This window comes from Heptranchias perlo, chromosome 27 (genome assembly GCF_035084215.1).
Source record: "Heptranchias perlo isolate sHepPer1 chromosome 27, sHepPer1.hap1, whole genome shotgun sequence".
Lineage (NCBI taxonomy): Eukaryota > Metazoa > Chordata > Chondrichthyes > Hexanchiformes > Hexanchidae > Heptranchias > Heptranchias perlo.
This window is the reverse complement of record NC_090351.1, coordinates 32,655,799-32,675,601: the sequence shown is the minus strand read 5'-3', so window position 1 is coordinate 32,675,601 and position 19,803 is coordinate 32,655,799. Positions and strand designations below refer to the sequence as shown.

General features: G+C 44.6%; 1 protein-coding gene across 1 annotated transcript in view; it reads right to left on the bottom strand.

The window, feature by feature from the left end:
- Positions 1 to 19,803, bottom strand: part of LOC137344546 (solute carrier family 26 member 9-like) — an 84,927-nt gene that overhangs the window by 43,125 nt on the left and 21,999 nt on the right. Inside the window, exons 3-6 of the mRNA XM_068007592.1 lie at positions 10,948 to 11,088; positions 9,516 to 9,655; positions 6,509 to 6,619; positions 2,230 to 2,405 (exon numbers count right to left, since the gene is read on the bottom strand). Of these exons, the coding sequence (XP_067863693.1) occupies positions 2,230 to 2,405; positions 6,509 to 6,619; positions 9,516 to 9,655; positions 10,948 to 11,069 (549 nt within the window). The 5' untranslated portion in view covers positions 11,070 to 11,088. The remainder of the gene's footprint in view (positions 1 to 2,229; positions 2,406 to 6,508; positions 6,620 to 9,515; positions 9,656 to 10,947; positions 11,089 to 19,803) is intronic.

Below are 19,803 nucleotides of genomic sequence, written 5' to 3'. Positions count from 1 at the left end.
CAACATGTGGGGCTCCACGTGGGCGGCACAACCTCACAAAAGAGCCCCTCCTTTTGTAAAAAGTTGACAGGTATAAGTAAGTCTAAGGGTGTAACTTAATTGACGGGATCAGGTGACATGTAGAAGTTCTTAAGATGCTCTTAAACCATCTGGCCAACTGAGGGTAAACCTCCTCATTTTACTTGCATTGCCGCCCTGTCATTTTACTGAATTATAAATGCAGTTCATCTTATTCTAAGCGGCTAAACGTGTTTTTTATTTCATTTGTTGGTTTTCTTCACGTTTTCTAATCGAGAAACGTGCAAAGGACCGAGGCCCATAGTGCAAGACTTCACCGAGGCTGCAAAGAGAAGGGGGAAAGTAAAGGTACTGTAACCCAATTAATGGTTTTGATGATAACTTGCTGCACCAGTTTGTACCAGCCTGCTCCAGACACATTGCACATTATTTGTTAGCAAAAGTTGAACTGCTGTATGATGTTGTTTAAAACTTTCACCACTTTGAATTACAAAGAACCCTAACAAGAACATGACTTATCTAGGTCTCCTGAAGAATGCCCGTTTGGGTATTTCTTAATGAATGCTAAAAAATCTTCTGAAATATTTAACTCCTGGTGAGCAAGTCACATCCTTGGCTCATCAGCCATAACATATGATTGATCCATGTCACGCTGTGTTTGGCCCAAGTTACAATGTGATTGATGCAGGTTATATTGTATTTGACCCAGGTTATATTTTGATTAATCCAGGTCACGCTGTGTTTGGCCTAAGTTACAATGTGATTGATGCAGGTTATGTTGTATTTGACCCAGGTTATATTTTGATTGATCCAGGTCACGCTGTGTTTGGCCTAAGTTACAATGTGATTGATGCAGGTTATGTTGTATTTGACCCAGGTTATACCTTGATTAATCCAGGTCACGTTGTGTTTAACCTAAGCCACATTGTGATTGGCCTTAATGTCAAGCCTCACACATGAATTATGGACACTAGGGCAAGGTATTTTACAGTGCCAGTACCCATGGAGCTGAAACCTAGTAAATAATCCACAGCTTCAGAAGAGGGAAGTGGAAAAAACCCCCCACAGAACCTGAAGGATATTACAGATGTGGCTTAAAAACATGTTTGACTTCCCATTTTGGAGCTGAGGTGTCGAGGAGTATCGCAACTTTCATTGGTTGTCAGTGCAAACCAGTTAGAATTCTCAAGCGGTGTGCTGGGGAAAAGAACCTTTCTGTTATGTCTCATTCCCCTCAGCATTCTGACATCACAGGTTCCCCTCATCTTTTTGTGCGTGCATGTGCATGTTTATGTGTCTGCGTGTGTGTATGCGTGTGCGCGCACATTTGTGTTTATTTGTGTTCATAGGAATGACAGACAGTAGAAATGGCAAATGGAAATGTTTCCACCTTGGGTCCAATGTTGTTAAGCAAGGTCAGGACTCTATGACACCAAATGGTGAATTCACTAATTCCACAATCCTCCACTAGTGAGCCATGTTCAAAGGTACTGCGGGCCGGAGAATCAGCACTGCAATGTTATAGCTCTATCTCCGACTCGTGTTCCCTTTGAGTGTGGCTCCCTACTGGGTGTGCGGCGTGAGTGGTTTTACTCTTGTATGACACTACTCCCTCTGAGGAGCTGGTATCCGTGAATTTACTCTTGTATGACACTACTCCCTCTGAGGAGCTGGTATCCGTGTATTTACTGTTGTATGACACTACTCCCTCTGAGGAGCTGGTATCCGTGAATTTACTCTTGTATGACACTACTCCCTCTGAGGAGCTGGTATCCGTGTATTTACTGTTGTATGACACTACTCCCTCTGAGGAGCTGGTATCCGTGAATTTACTGTTGTATGACACTACTCCCTCTGAGGAGCTGGTATCCGTGAATTTACTGTTGTATGACACTACTCCCTCTGAGGAGCTGGTATCCGTGAATTTACTCTTGTATGACACTACTCCCTCTGAGGAGCTGGTTTCCGTGTATTTACTGTTGTATGACTCTACTCCCTCTGAGGAGCTGGTATCCGTGAATTTACTGTTGTATGACTCTACTCCCTCTGAGGAGCTGAGGCGATTTTGTTCTTTTTTCCCCTTGTTTGGAAAAAAAAAGCTTAAAATGAAAAAGCGATTAAATCTGCAACTCTCCTTGGAGCAGAAGAATGTCTCCATTCCATTTTGCCTTAATAACTTCCATCTGTCAGAGATGTTTTTGAATTCCTTACCTGTATTACAGCCGTTAAGCACGTCAGAGTTCCTGAAATTCTCATGCGATCAGCATCCATAGCTACATGATCTATGACTGTTTTATTCAGAGTCTCGTTGAAGGTTTGAAATTTTTCATTTGGAGCCAGAGTTTGAATCACGTTCCCGACTATAATACTCAGCACAGCAAAGGTACCTGTTAGAAACCCATGAGAAATATAAGATGACGTTTATAACCAGCTTGAGAAACATGAATTTATTTTTGTTATTCTTAATTTTTTAATTGTTTACTCCAACTTTAATGGAATAAAAATTCTTCTTGTACCACTCCCATATGGCACCACTGTTCCTCAGTCAATAAGGGAAACAAGTAAAAAGAAAGACTTGCATTTATATTGCACCTTTCATGACCTCAGGATGTCCCAAAGTGCTTTACAGCCAATTAAGTACATTTTTTGAAGTGTAGTTACTGTTGCAATGTAGAGGAATGTGGTAGCCAATTGGCGCCCAACAAGGTCCCACAAACAACAATGAGGTAATGACCAGATCATCTGTTTTAGTGATGTTGGTTGAGGGATAAATATTGGCCAGGACACCGGGGAGAACTCCCCTGCTCTTCTTCGAAATAGTGCCATGGGATCTTTCTGAGAGGGCAGATGGGGGTCTCGGTTTAACACCTCATTCGGAAGTTGGCCTCTCCGACAGTGCGGCACTCCCTCAGTACTGCACTGGAGTATCAGCCTGGATTTTGTGCTTAAGTCTCTGGAGTGGGACTTGAACCTGCAACCTTCTGACTCAGAGGTAAGTGTGCGGCCAACTGAACCACAGCTGACACTTTAATTTGCAGGGAGGGAATTGTGGCAGCAAATCCACATTATAACTTCCAGACAATGGTGCGTTGGAACTCCAGAGAGCTTTCCCACTGCACCACAATTAGAAATATGGTATTTATAGTAAAACTTGTATATTCTGGTAGAATAGCTCAATTGGAAGGAATATATTCATTATTCCTGCATTCAATAGCGGGGAGCAATGCTCAAAGAGAGCACGGTTGGAGAATCTGTGCAACATTATTATAGCCCTACCTCCGACCTGTGCTCTCTTTGATTGTGGCTGGGGCTGCAGGACCATTGAATTTTATCTTACAGAGAATAATTTTGAAGAGCAGACAATTTTGAACATGAATAATTCGGGTTTTCACTTTGGGAAACAGCTACACCAGAATAAGAAGCGTAAAAGCTTGCCAAAAAATGTCAGATTTGGATCAAAATCTGTAACAACAGCGGCCTAAATTGATTCGTGCCTGAAACCGTGCTCGATTCTGGCAGTGCGCCTCATAAATTTGTCCTCGGGCCTCATTATCGTAATTCAAGCGAGTTGTGGGTGCCAATCAGATGCCATGATGAAAAATTACCTGTCGGAGGTAGGGCTAGAATACTGATTTCAACCAGCGCCAAGGCCCTCGGGTAAGCCCGGGGTGGGGGGGAGGTGTTCGGGAGTGGAGGTGGGGGGGGGGGGAGGTGAAGCCAGGCTGACAGCAGCCTGAAATTATTCTGTGGAGCCAGGAGGAGCACTACAGCTCCTTCTGACTCCGCATAGAAGAATTGGGACCTTTTTTTTGAGCGGCCTGCAGTGGTCACTTTAAGCAGCACTGGTTAGGTAGCTCAAGACCCGGAGACACTGTTCCAGAGCTCCGACTAGTCTAAACGAATTTAGGCATCTGGATTGATAACGGATGCAGGAGCCTCATTTCAGGTGGCCGCCAAGGCCCAAAAGGCCCCAACCAATTGAGCAGCGGCCCAAACGCCTGTTCAACGCTGGCCTCTTCCCAGCTAAAAATTAGTTATTATTGTGTCCGTTTCATTCCTGGAAAATAGGAACAACAATGTTGGATTCCTGAGCTGGTTTTGTTTGCCTGAGGGGGGGTCGGAGAGGAATTTTCCAGATTTTTTTTTCTTATTAGTCCTGGATGTTTCTGTTTCCTTGCCACTCCTAGGAGATTACATACCCGAGGGGGGGGGGGGGTTAGCAAGAGTCTGATCACGATGCTCCAGGCATCATGAGTGAGGAGTAGGCTTGATGGACCGGCTAGTCTTATCCTGCCGTCATTTTCGCATGTTCATATATTTGAATTTAGACCCCAATGATATTTTAAGAATCCTGCATATATTAAAATGTACCTCAGCTCATTTTGCCACTCAAGATACATTTGAATCTAAAATATAATGCCACCCCTATCTACAAACTTAATCTAATGCGCTGCAGTCTGTTGAGCGATGGATCAGGAATTATTGAAGATCGCATCACTTATGTGATCAAAGTAATCATTAAATAACTCCCTATCTCTGTAGCCTCCTCCAGCCCTACATCCTTCCGAGATCTCTCCAATTCTGGCCTCTTGTGCATCCCCGATTTTAATCGCTCCACCATTGATAGTCGTGCCTTCAGCTGCCTAGGCCCTAAGCTCTGGAATTCCCTCTCTAAACCTCTCTGCATCTCTAACTCCCTCTCCTCCTTTAAGACACCCTTTAAAACCTACTTCTTTGACAAAGCTTTTGGTCACCTGTCCTAGTATCTCCTCATGTGCTCAATGTCAAATTTTGTTTGATAACGCTCCTGTGAAGCGCCTTGGTATGTTTTACCATGTTAAAGGCGCTATATAAATGCAAGTTGTTGTTGTTGAACGAGTTCCCAGCGAGATTATTCTCTACCTGCCCTCTTGTGGCCATTTGTTAAGCTGGCCATACAGGGGAGATAGTCTTGGTCCTCGCATGCTGTGTGCACGCTCCACCAGTCGACCGCTCAAATATCAAAATTGACCCCGTGGGTTCCCATTTGCAATTTCTCACGCCCATTAATCACAAACTCAGTCGTGCTAACAGGGAATTGTATGAGGTATTTTCCTGGATGGGGCAGTGGGGGGGGTGGTATATTTAGCAGTCAAGACACTCCCTGATAAAGAGAAAAAGCATGTTGGAAACTTGAGATAAAAATAGAATTGCTGGAAATACAAAGCAGCTCAGGTTGTGCAAGATGGAGAACAGACAGGCTATCTTTCATCAGAAATCTTTTTTTCCTCCCCGCCCAAATTTTCACCTGAAACATTAATTTGGCTTTCTCTTTCGGCACTGACTAGCTCGCTGTGTATTTCCAGCATCTCCTGTTTCCATAGCTCCCTTGTTGGTTCAAGAGTGACATGAACAGTGGCGCTGGCAGGGGTCACTTTGTCTGTCTACTTGACTGTGGTTTGTTGAGTGGAGCATAAAATGGGGTGACAATGAATCCCATTGTCAAAACAAAGGCAACAGAAATAAAATCCCAATTTTTAAAAAAACACTCAACTCAGTTATCATAAACACAAAAGCAAGTTCTATAAAATATTATTTACAATAAAAGTTTGGCGTCCAATTTGGGTTATGTCATTGTACAAGTGCGTGTTTAAAAATACATGGGGCCAGAAATCGCTTCTGAAATAATGGAGGAGCTCAACAGCGCGCTCAGATTTTAGTGGTGAATTGAAGGAGCAAGTTCCTGCATTTGCACATGCTCAGTAAAATGCGAACATCTTGAACTTGCTCCTCGTGGTTCGCTGGCGATATCACAGCTTCAAATTAAAGGGCCATCGCACGCTGCAATCAGAGAAATCATTGAAAAAGCGGCAACTTGCTTATCTGCCCAGCTGGAAAGTAACTAATTACGCCATCAAACAGGTACACTGTAAAAATACCAGGTCTAAACTAAGTTTTAAAAGTGCTGTAAGTCTTATTGACTGCCAAACAACTAAAAATTAACTTTTAAAAATGTGTAGTCTCATATTACTCCTTATTTAATAGATTTAATTAAAAATTGAAAATTAAAAAATTAAAAACATTTTTTTTTTACTTTTTCCTTCTGTCTCTTTAATTTAATTCAGTTATTTCTTTGGCTTTTTATTAAAAAATTTTTTTTTTTTATTTACAATGACATCCAGAATACGAACTTTAAATGAATGAAGTCTGCTTGCCTGCTTGAGCGATGCAGCCTGAATCTATGGGCGTGACTTCTCTTCCTGACAGATTGCGCGTCGTCTCCTCACTGACTTTTCCAACCGCGCGGCAGCTCACGCTGCTCAGGGGCTGGGTTGATAGCGTGCATTTTGTTTAAAGTTCAAATTCAAGCAATTGTATGCCACAGAGCCCGCAGTCAGTATTTTCATTAATTAAATTTGCAGGAGCTGCAGTGAGCATCGCCTCGCTGCTCTGCGCGATTTCTGGCCCATGTTGTCTTGTGCTAAGAATCAAAAAAGCAAGATAGACTAACCTGGGACCATGTGCCGTATGCTTCCAAGGAAGAAGTAGAGAAGAAGTGGGAAGAACGAGGAATACAGTCCATTAACTGGTGGTAGATTGGCAAGCAGAGCAAACGCCATTCCTATTAAATAAAGCACGTCTTAATAGAAAGCGACATATTACTGAGTTACTAATAAACAGCCCTGCATATAAATCACGGTCGTTAACAACATAAAAAAACATTTTTTCTTTGGTATAATCCATAACGCGCCCATAAAATCCTAGTGATAAATTACACAAGTACCTATCACCCTCCGCCCACTTTTAAAGTTTAAAACAAATTAGAGCATGCTGGTATAATGATGCATCCTCCATAAATAGAAACATAAAAACTGCACAGCAAGGCAGCTTTTACACCAGATTTTATGGTAAATTCCTAAAGTTGAAATCTTCTCTTCCATTTTATTCAATGCAAGATTTGCGCTATCGGGTGATTTGCAAAATTACAAGTTGCATCAGATCATTTTATCAGCTTCCTTGTTTACAGCTCCAAGCTAATATTCTGACTGCCAAGGACTAGTCCCTTTCCTGAGTTTATATTGTTGCTTCCGATTAACTGTTTAACTTAGGTCTCTGGGTTCATTTAAGATTGTTGCAAGGTATATATTAATCTTACTGAAACCCTTTGATAATCATATGGACTAAAAATAAGATTGCTTATAATAATGCTTTCATTTATTTGGCACCTTATCATATCACAACACTCGACACAATGAAATATTGCTGAAGTCCAATGGCATAACTGGCAGGGTGTTTTGGAAATGGTTCAACTAAATGGAATATAGAAATAGTTCTACAATGAATTCCGTCCACTGGGCAGACCATAAGAAGACATTTGGGGAAGTAAGATTGTTATCAGTATGTATAAGCAATCATTGTTAATTCAGGATCAAATAGTTCATATATTAGACTGTACTGGCACAGGCATCGTGTGTACCAATTGTACGGGCACTGGCATCATGTGTACTCATTGTACTGACACAGGTATCATGTGTACTCATTGTACTGACACAGGTATCATGTGTACTCATTGTACTGACACAGGTATCATGTGTACTCATTGTACTGGCACAGGCATCGTGTGTACTCATTGTACTGACACAGGTATCATGTGTACTCATTGTACTGACACAGGTATCATGTGTATGCATTGTAGTGACACAAACATCGTGTGTACTCATTGTAGTGACACAAACATCGTGTGTACTCTTTGTACTGGCACAGGCATCATGTGTACTCATTGTACTGACACAGGTATCATGTGTACTCATTGTACTGACACAAACATCGTGTGTACTCATTGTAGTGACACAAACATCGTGTGTACTCATTGTACTGGCACAGGCATCATGTGTACTCATTGTACTGACACAGACATCATGTGTACTCATTGTAATTGCACAGGCATCATGTGTACTCATTGTACTGACACAGGCATCATGTGTGCTCGTAGTGACACAAGCATCTTGTGTACTCATTGTACTGACACAGGCATCATGTGTACTCATTGTACTGACAGGCATCATGTGTACTCATTGTACTGACACAGACATCATGTGTACTCATTGTAATTGCACAGGCATCATGTGTACTCATTGTACTGACACAGGCATCATGTGTGCTCGTAGTGACACAAGCATCTTGTATACTCATTGTACTGACACAGGCATCATGTGTACTCATTGTACTGACAGGCATCATGTATACTCATTGTACTGACGCAGACATCATGTGTACTCTGTACTGACACAGGCATCATGTGTACTCATTGTACTGACAGGCATCATGTGTACTCTGTACTGACACAGGCATCATGTGTACTCATTGTACTGACACAGGCATCATGTGTACTCATTGTACTGACACAGGTATCATGTGTACTCATTGTACTGACACAGGTATCATGTGTACTCATTGTACTGACACAGGCATCATGTGTACTCATTGTACTGACAGGCATCATGTGTACTCATTGTACTGACACAGGCATCATGTGTACTCATTGTACTGACACAGGTATCATGTGTACTCATTGTACTGACACAGGTATCATGTGTACTCATTGTACTGACACAGGCATCATGTGTACTCATTGTACTGACACAGGCATCATGTGTACTCATTGTACTGACAGGCATCATGTGTACTCATTGTACTGACACAGGCATCATGTGTACTCATTGTACTGACGCAGGCATCATGTGGACTCATTGTACTGATGCAGACACCATGTGTACTCTGTACTGACAGGCACCATGTGTACTCTGTACTGACAGGCACCATGTGTACTCATTTTACTGACAGGCACTATGTGTACTCATTTTACTGACAGGCACCATGTGTACTCATTGTAGTGGCACAAGCATCATGAACAAATGAACAAAGGGAGAGGTTGGGAGAATGTTCATTGTATACAAAAGGTTGTAATGGTGGAAGCAGAATCTATATTAGCTTTTAAAAGGGAAGTGAATAAATATTTGTAAATGAAAGGGCAGGGAATGAGTGGGTAACTCTTTCAGAGAAGAGGCACAGACACTGTGGGCCAAATGGCCACCTTTTGTGCCGTAAAATTCTATGATTGGACCTCATCGCACCAAAGCCAGCAGAGGAATTTTAAAAAGGGAATCGGTTCCTGAGTATTTGTCCAGCTGATAGTTCAAAGTGCAGCAAATTGAACAAAAATAACATTGGCTGTTGTGTGGATCTGAAGAACACAAATATGGAATTTAATGGGATCTCGTTATAATAAAAACGGTGAATACAAGCTCCTTGTGGGGAAACTATTGCATAATTTTTTAAAAAAGGGAGAATGTTTAGCCTTGATACAGAACACCAGTTATAAGAAGCAGTACTGTGCTGGGTGCTGTGAGTTTGGAATAACAGGATTGAAGTATAGAGTCATTATTTCATCTGTGCTGTGACATCTCACATGCATAAAAATGTTACTGGACTTCTGTCTAGAGAAGAATGCTTCTTACCTTGAGGGACTTGGATAGTCCCAGCACTGATCCCAGCGATGACATCAAAAATGAGACATTTCTTAATGTTGTACTTTGGAAGCCATGAAATTATTGGGAAGAGCTGAATGAAAATGGCTTTGAGACGGGCCGCTGAGCAGCTAGGAAACGTCAAGGAAAAATTCAGCATCATTTTGTCAAATTAGACTGCGTGAAAGCACAATGTAAATATATTTTGCTAGGAGCAATCGGTCAAATTTCCATCTTTTAGAACTTTTTAAAGGCAGCACTATGCATTTTTTATGCTAATCGCTTGAAATTGCCCCGAAGTATCCTAAAGACTTCTGAGGTCCGAGAGCTGTGAAATATTTCCTTTTGGAAAAAATAAATCCGAGTTTTCTCCCCTCCACAAGTTGTTGACTCGCAGTAGGATCAGTAGGATGTGGGCCCCAGGACCCTGTGTAGCCTAGGGTACTGCGGCCAAGAGGCCATTGTTCATGTATGTGCATAGAATTACATAGAATGTACAGCACAGAAATGGGCCATTTGGTCCATGTCGGTGTTTATGCTGCACACGAGCCTACTCCTACCCCTCTCCATCTAACCCTATCAGCATAGCTTTCTATTCCTTTCTCCCTCATGTATTTATCTAGCTCCCCCTTAAATGCATCTATGCTATTTGCCTCAACTACTCCTCGTGGCAGCGAGTTCCACATTCTAACCACTCTCTGGGTAAAGAAGTTTCTCCTGAATTCCCTATTGGATTTATTAGTGTCTATCTTATATTTATGGCCCCTGGTTTTGGTCTCCCTCACAAATGGAAACATCTTCTCAACATCTACTCTATCAGGTCACTCCTCAGTCTTCTCTTTTCTAGAGATAAGAGCTCCAGCCTGTTCAATCTTTCCTGATAGGTATAGTCTCTTAATTCTATGCTATCCACCTCAAATACTTGTGGCAGCAAGTCCCACATTATAGCTACCCTCTGAGTAAAGAAGTTTTGCCTGAATTCTCTACTGGATGTAGTCCTTGACAATGATTGCCAGTAGGATGTTTGACCAAATCGGACACCATGACCGAGCCCTATCTTGACCTCACTTCACCTTACGTACTTGCATCTGCACTTGCCAGCTCGGGTCACTGGATGAGTGGTCAGGAGCTGATTTTTGCCTCCCTCCCTAGCGCAGGGGCACAGAGGTTAGTTGTAGTGACCCTAACACCACCCACCACAGACCAGGGATCAAACCTTGAGCCTTCCTTGCCTTTAATGGTGCTCCGAGAAACCGAAGGGAGTACTTGCCAATAGAACCAAGATGTAAACTTGGTCAACAAACCCAAGTAATTGGAAGAGTATCCGGCAATAGTACCAAATGCAAAAAAAAAATAATTCAAGCATTCAAATTAGTTGGCAAGTCTCAAGACAAAAATGGTCATTTTAAATGATTTTTTTTACCTGAATAATTTCCGTGCTTTTTGTGAATGGGGATAACTTCTGATTTTCTTCTGGTACTCTTCATCAAATTCAGGAATTGAATAAGCCGAGCGGTCAACAATATAACGTGGACGGAAATGCATCTTGCCCTTGCCTTAAAGTCTTGGGGTAAAAAAATATACAGATAATGAGAAACAAGTCGTCAACGTTTCAGTCCTTCAAGTAACCACTGAATCCACGCATTGGTTGGACTCGTAGGGGGTGAAATTGGTCCTTGGGCGGGAGTGCAAAATGGACGATAGCCGATCGGCAGCCCGTTTCACGCTGCTCCCGATATTCTTTCCCACACCGCCCAAGATCAGTTTCACCCCTTGCAGTCTTACTGCTGGTGTCGTCTTAATTTTACTTGGTGTGCGTATGTGTGGGGGATGAGGGTGAATTCTGTGCTCATCAAGGCGAGGGGTGCCAGTGCTAGGGAACATTAACATCAAACATTCCCAGGTACAAGATAGATGCCAAGTAAACCTCCTTCTAGGAAGCTCCAACAGAGCGTTCCAACCTCAGAAGCACACCCCTCCATCTACAGCATTAGTGTGAAATTAGCTTCCACTTCTCCGCCAACTGTCCTTATGGCCTCTTAGAGTGAAGCTGCTGATATAATGCAGGTTTATACTATACAGTTGACAGTTTATTGCTGTTGCTGTGTGTCCCATTAGGAGCTAGGATGAGTCTGCCCCACATAATCTCACATAAAATCTTTGCACCTGGCAATTCCAGTACAATTGTTTCGTTCAGGTGTGCCTCAATGATTTAACTTGATCCTTCACCTCGGCACACTGTGTGCCAAGTAAGTAGCAATCACTTGTCTTATTTTAGTTTGAATGTTTATTGCTCTGCATTGTGTCGTAAAGGACACTCTTCTTAAAAAGGCCAACCCCGTTACTAAGAAATGGCTGGCAAATCTTTTTGTTGTTTACAGTTACATATCCGATGCGCATGTCTTGCCGTTGTTGAAAATAATTCTGCCCCCCACCCAAAAAAAAGTTTTGCCAAACATTTTAACATCTTAAGGGCACGATACAATGACGTCAAAATTTAGGATTGATATTGATTATGTTTCAGGCTTTAAACACTGCTTCCTGCTCAAAAGCTATGCATTTGAATGGACAGAAAATCACAGGCTGGGCACCTACGATTCCTGTGGGTGTTGGACTGCGGAACCACCCCCGGTATGTAGCATTTACTTTCCGACAAATAAAACTGCCATTAAATAAAATATTGCAGACACTGGGAGTCATTTTGATTTTGTGCGATAGTGTAAAACGAGAGTTAGCGAGTCGGCAGCCAGTTTTACATCTCTCCCTATTTTTATATCCATTGCACTATCGTACAAAATCAAAATTAGCCCCCCCTCCCCCCACAGTGTGTGTTATTAATCCCTTTTCTTTACCACTTTCTTTAAAGTGCGATCTAATTAAAGGTTTAAAAAAGCGGGGCATAAACCTGCTGGTGGAATTATAAAATATGGATTTGAACCCTGTTGGCTAAGCACTGGGGTTTTTGTGCATCATTTACTTTGGAATACTGAGTTATTTCACTCCAAAAATGTGCAGCTCAATAACTAGACAAACAATTGTACAACACACACCTCCTGCTCCCTGCATCCCCACTGAAATAAAGGAATAGATTTTCAACTTGCTCTCCAGGCGTAAAAATGACACTATGGGTAGGCCGCCCACTATAGAAACAGCTCCGTTTTCTTTCCATTGAAAAGCGGGTGGTTTCTACAACAAGCGGTCGATCCGCAACACCCAGGCAGCAAATAAAAAATCTACCCCAAAGCCTCGGACTTGTTCTTTCCCAGGGCCTCAACAATGAAAATTGCTTGTCTCCTTCAGACTTCCCTTACTGCTACAAACTGTAGAAGTGAAACTCAAGTGTGGCCGTCTAAGAACTACGACCTTGAAATTCCAAGGGCAGGGAGGGCATTTGCACAGTGGATCATGGGCTGGGAGACACAGAATTTTGGGGCCAGGAGTGCTGCTCCAGGCTTCACAAGAATAACGTGGGCACCAGCCGGCCTCAGGGTACCCCACCCCCACCTCGCGATCGCACGGTCACCCTGGACCTACCATGCTGCCAACTGTACTGGGGATGCCCGTTTAGGGCGCGCAGCTCAACATAAGTATGGTAACGAGGCCCTGGTCCTCGAAATGGATCCACCAGAGGGATTGGGAGGCCAACCAGCGCAGGATAGTTACAATTCCTCCTATAATATTAATGTTTGTGAGATTAGAGATTCCAGATTAAACAGGAGTAGTTACCAACTCTGGTTGGATGTATTCCTGGAGATGTATTTCATCACATGACCTCCCGCCTCCAACGGGTCAAACAGCCTCTCTTCACACCTCCAATATTTTTATAACTAATAACTCACTATAAACAAAAGTGTTTAAAGCAAATGAAAAAATTATAACTTTTTTTTAATGCCCTTATGATTTTTCTCCTGGGTGTTTGCTCGCAGCAGTGTCCAGGAAATTAATCTTTAATTCCTGGAGACTCCAGGGCAATGCTACACAAGAGGCAAGTCATATGCTGTTTCAATAATCAAAACTGGTCTTACAACACACAAGATTAACTTATCTTTAAAGGAAGCCTTCACTTGTATGCACTTGTTTTCCCCTTCACTTCGATACAATGCAGAGTAAACGTTACTGTTTGGCTGGGTAGATTTCGACAAAGTTCTACATTCCCTTTTCTTTCATTTTTCACTGTCACTGTAAATAATTTACCCTCCATTTCAAGTCTTAAAATACTTCCCTTGCATCAGTTTTTTCCAGTGGATTCAGCATTCGCCAACGAGGAGCTAAAGATGAATAAAATGCACTTCATTGTCAATATTTATGGATGGAATGTGAAGCACAAACTCCATTTGGTGGAGCCTCACACTATGCCTGCAAACTGTGTAAATGATTGTAGGTTGTGAATTAGCTTCAGGTGCCTTTACTTTATTCCTTTATTGTTGAATTTTAGCCACGTTCCAAATGAAAACTGATTTTTTTTTCTTACTGATTTCCTCTTAAATTCACCTGGGTTTTTTGGGGTCCAATTCTTTCACCCTGAATTTATGGGCGTAAAACAGGCTCAACAATGGCAAATTTAGCAGTAGAAAGGCCCTTGAATGATCTGGACATGTGCCTGGGCCACTGCAAAATACGCTAGGGCCTTTTTTTAGGCAGCCATGGCAACTGCCTGAAATAAGTGCTGGCCTCATTTCAATATTGAAATGAGCCTCCTGCGCCCATTTCTGGACCTGTTCGTAAAATTGGTTAAAAGGAGTCGGAGTTTGCGTGACCACAAGCTCTGACGACTTTTTTCAGGATCTACAGCTGCCTAACCAGTGGTCCTTAAAGGGACTGCTGGAGGCCATGGTAGAAGCCTGCAGGCAAGTTTTTTTTTCAAAATTTGCTTTTATGTGGAGCCAGGAGAGGAAGGAATGCTCCTCTCACCTCCACATTAAGACTGCAGCCACTCTCGGCTCACGCTCACCTCCCTTCCAATTGCCTCCCTCCCTCCCAGGCCCCGACTGGTAAGCTGAGTCGTCGTGCCCTACTGACGCCCGCAGCTCACCGCAATGATGGTGATGAGGACCTATTTAGGACGGGAACTCTCCATTCTGACGGCCTTGGCTGCGCGCCATACAGATTGCATCCGGTTTCGGGGGGCTAATGGATTTAGACCCCTATAGCTAGAACTTGAAATGCACCCAAGGAAACCCGTGTTTTTAAATTGCCAAATAAAAACTGACTTTAATGATCTTTAACTATATCCAACCCAATTAATCTCCTGAGGGAAAGTTCTACAAAATTGATCTCTGGCATTTCCAAGAGATAAATAAAGCAAAGCCTCTGAATCCCTGACTAACTTTACATCCTGCATTATACACCCAAGACCAGTGTCTCAATTGTGGCGGAAACTGTTGACAGCAGTTTTATCCTTTCATTGTGTCCACTGCACTTGTAGGTAGTGCTGAATTTCACTCAGTTCTCTACACATCCCAGACACCTACGCACCTTCTTCTCACTTAAGCAGCCCCAAAAAGCCCATGACGACACTTCAAGCAGTTGAACAAGCAGCATCACCGAAAAAGATTCCAAACAAGAACACATCCTGACTTCACAGGTAGAACCTGTACATCTTCAACAGGAAAACCTTACACATATTTACCCACAATTGGCACTCTCTTTGAGTATGGCTGTTACCAAAACCACTGTGAAGACTCTTGCTGGTGTCAGCTACGCTGGCAGGAACATACTCCCACAAAATGTCACCGTGCTATTTATGCCTAGTGTGTGGTTACTTGCTCAGATGTTTTTTTTAAAGACCTATAGCAATAAAACAATCTTTGTAGTCAAACAGGCATGGAAAAACATACATTATTTGTGGATGTGCATAGTTAAGTATACTCATAAACAATGTGGTGTTGCTAGGTATGTTTGAGATGAAGTCGGTGCCAGACAGCCCCTCTGCAGAAGTCATTAAAGTCGTATATTCCTTTGAATATTGAATGTTCTCTCAAACTATGCAATAAAGGTGAAACAGATAACAGCGTTATGAAAATACACAGCAGAACAAGAGCAATAATATTGTGGGAACATCATCACCTCCAAGTTTCCCTCACACCATTCTGACTTGGACATATATCGCTGTTCCTTCATTGTCACTGGGTTAAAATCCTGGAACTCCCCACCTAACACCATTGTGGGAGTACCATCACCACACAGATTGTGTGGTCCAAAAAGAAGACACACCATCACCTTCTCAGGGCAACCAGGGGTGGGCAATGATTATGGGCTTGCCAGCACTGCCCATATCCCTTGAACAAATCATTTGAAAAAAAATCTGTTGTCATCCGAAAAGAGATTTTAATGTTAAAATTGCAACATTGTCCCATGTAGATCCTTTGTTAGACTGATGAAGGAAATGTTATACGACAAATATTGGGAGAACAGGAAGGTGGTAAATGACATGATAATGGAAAGAGGCAGCTAATGGGATGCCAGCAGATTCTTTTAAAAAGCTGGAAAGATGTGATGAGTGAGAGATGAAATATCTCATCGCAACTGGGCTTTGGGAAAGTGTTAGAAAGAGAAAAAGGTTGAGTGAAATCGTTCCAATATAGAAAGAAAGAAGGAAGTAAAATGGAATATAAATGAGAGAAACTGGAGAAGATGCTTAAGGTTTGACATTGGTAAAGCCAATGGGGTTTGGATTGTGCTGTGTGATATTAATAATGAATACGTTAACGCTTCTGTTTGAAATTCCTCTTTCCACTACTTTAACAAAGATATTGGGGGGTGATTTTAAAACGGAGCTGGGAAGGGGGCGGGAGGTCAATTTGAGGTTGGGAAACCCTTTAGTACGGGTTCCCCGGATGTCCTTACGATTTTGAGGTAAGGACATCTTTTATTTATTTTTTGTTGGTTTCCCGTCCAACTGATCGGCTGGTCTCAGTCGGACTGGGGCACGGGTGGGCATAGGTGGGCACGGGGGTCACGTGTCATGAGGGATGGGATCAGGGGTCAGTCACCCGGGGGGGGGGGGGGGGGCCGGGATCGGGATCGGGATCGGGGGTCATCACGGGGTTCCGCGATCTTTGAGGGAGACGGTCGGAGGATCGGGGTCAGGGTTGGAGGGGGAGGATTGGGGGAGGAGGGTTGGGGGTCGGAGGGGGAGGATCAGGGTCGGGGTCGGAGGGGGAGGATCAGGGTCAGGGGATCGGAGGTCGGAGGGGGAGGATCGGGGTTGGGGGTCCACGATCGGGGGTCGGGGGTCGGGGGTCCGCGATCGGGCGGGGGTGTCGGTGCAGGTAGGCTTGCTGGACCTGGGGGAAGCACTCCTGCTCCTCCGGGCCCACATGCTATGCCTTTCTAGGCACCTAGCTTTTAGTCTTGGGCCTTCTCGCCTCCTTTCACGAGACGTAAAACAGAAGGCCCGGGAATCCTGGCCCCCCAGGGTTGAAATTGTGAAAAATGGAAGCCCGAAGCATCCTTGATAGGTTTTAAGGCCCGACCGCCTCCTGGGAGCGGGTTGGTTGCCCGGTCCCATGAAAACCGGAAATGGACGGGTTGGAGGCGGGTTGGGGACCGGGTCTGAAATGATGGCAATTTTCAATGACCCCCGCCCCCAACCTACCTGTTTTTTACTTTTAAAATCGAGCCCATTAGCTTGCTTTAAATAGATGAGTTAATGGGCGTAAATTGGGCCGTGTCGCGCCTGTTGTTTCGGCGCTACGCGGCCTCTTGAATGTCCAAGATGGCGTCTTGGCTGCACACGCACGTTTTGTGCGTGACGTGCGCTGGACGCCATCTTGATATAGTTATTAGCGCACGCGCACATACCGGAAGCTTGTAAAATAGGGAGAAAATTCGTGCAATCAGTGTGCAACGCTGATTTAAAGTGATGCACACAATTTTGGACCTTAACGCTCAACTCAACGCACAATCTTAACCACGCACACCTGAACGTGATAACAGTGCCTAGAGGACCCCCCCACCAGCGTTATTTAAAGGGGCCATGCAGGATTTACAGGTTAGTTGCTGGATTATTGCTTCCGGCTGCTGGTGGAATAGGAAGTGTTTTTTGAAGCTCCCGGTACTTACTGAGATTTCCTAGAGTACATTTGAGAATGGTTTGGCAGGTATTGCCTTACGGTTCAGAAAGTTACAACCATGGTTGGACAACATTCCTGGCAACCATGGATGGTCTGCTAGGGCTTTGCTGGGCATTAAGCACGACTGGGAGCATGCAGAGAGGCACACCAGGTCAAGCAGCGAAGAGAGGGAGGACAAGGAGGCGCAAGCCACTGAGCAGGAGGCCATATCTAACGAGAGCCTTCCGGAACCAATTCTCTTACCTCAACATGACCGAGGAGGATTACGACCAATGCCTGAGGTTCACCAAGGAAGCCGTGACCGAGATCTGTCAACTGGTGTGGCCATAACTGCAGCCTCAGAGCAGGGCGAGGACAGCATTGCCTGTGGCTGTAAAGGTCACCGTGGCGCTGAATTTCTACAGCTTAGGATCATTTCAGGCCTCTGCTGGTGACATGTGCAACAGCTCGCAGTATGCAGTGCACTGCTGCATAAGGGAGGTCACAGACGCACTGTACCAGATGAGGAACAGGTTCATCACCTTCCCTCTTGACAGAGACATGAAGAACGAACAAGCACGGGGGTTCGCTCGCATTGCTGGCTTCCCGATGGTGCAGGGTGCCATTGACTGCATGCACATTGCCCTGCGTGCCCCGCATGCCCCGCATATCAACTCGGCCATCTTCGTCAACCGAAAGGGCTTCCACTCCCTGAACGTGCAGCTGGTGTGTGATTACACGCATCGAATCATGGAGGTCGATGCCCGCTACCCTGGGAGCAGTCATGACATCTTTGTCATGCGGCAGTCCAACGTGCCAGCTATCTGTCACCCACCTCGGCAAGTCGAAGGCTGGCTACTGGGTGACTAGGGTATCCCTTCACTCTGTGACTCATGACTCCGGTCAGGAACTCATGCACACGTGTACAGCAGGTCTATAATGAGAGCCATGCTGCCACACGCAACATCGTGGAGCACACCATAGGCTTCCTCAAACAACGCTTCCGCTGCCCAGACCGGTGTCTGGAGGAGCCCTGCAGTACTCCGCAGAGCGGGTGGGCAGATTTGTGGTGGTATGCTGCATGCTGCACAACCTCACCATCGTGAGGGACCAACCTTTGCCACCAATGATAGGAGAAGACCCTGATCCAGAGGTGGAGGAAGAGGCTGAGGAGGAAGAGGGGGAGGAGGAGGAGCCGGAAGAGGAAGTTGAGGAAGACGCAAGGGTGCAACAGGGACCACACGCCTTGTCTACAAGGGCTCTGCGTGCTCGCCTGATCCGTGCCTGCTATCAATAATGTTGACTACATCCCCCAACTCATCAACAGTCCTGCGTTACCCACTTTTCCGCTCCTACAAAACAATCAAATCGCTCTCCATCCGATTGCACATTTTCTCATCGCACAAATAAAAACCACCACCAAATGCAAATTCAGAGTCACATTTATCAATGAATAAATGAAATTATGGAAACAGAACAGAACTATTCACCCTTGTGAATTCCCTTAGTGCATTTTGCTCATGTGTCTTTACCTATCCTAGTGCTCCTCCGAGGTGCTTCCCCAGTGGCTGGAGCTTGGGTGGTGGGAGGCTGCTGGCTTTCAATGGAGGAGCATGCAGGTGGCCTTGGAGGATGACCTTGAGCAGCTCTGGGCCGGGAGGGCCCGGCTTCAGACTGCACCATCTCAGCATGGGCTGCACAGTCTGGCCTGGCTGGCTGATAGGCTACAACAAGGGCACTGGCTGAGTGGCAGGGGTGAGAGCAGGAATACTGTTGTCCTGAGAGAGGACAGCAGGTCCGACTGCCATGGCGCCACTGCCACTATCCCGGGGAGTTGGCTCAGCTGAAGATTGCTGGGGAATGGATTGCTGGAGTGCTGTGATGCCCTGGAAGTCCCATTCCAAAGTGGTCCCCAGAGCCACGATAGCAGCAGACTGAGCTTCCATTGCAGCAGTCTGAGCAGCAACCGTGACTTGCAGATCTTTGATGACATCGGTTTGTGCTGCAATGGAAGCTGCGACATTGGCCATCAGACACTGCATCATGGTGGGTTCCACGGGTGTGCTGATGGAGGTGACCACCTGTTCCATGTTGGAAAGGATGGGCTCCAAGCTCCGTGCAAAGCCCTGTGCCAATTTGGAGCTGGACTCCTCCATGCCCCTTGTCATTGGGCGCAGGCTTTCTGGCAGGCTTTCCAGTGCCCCAAGCATTTGGTGGTGTACGCC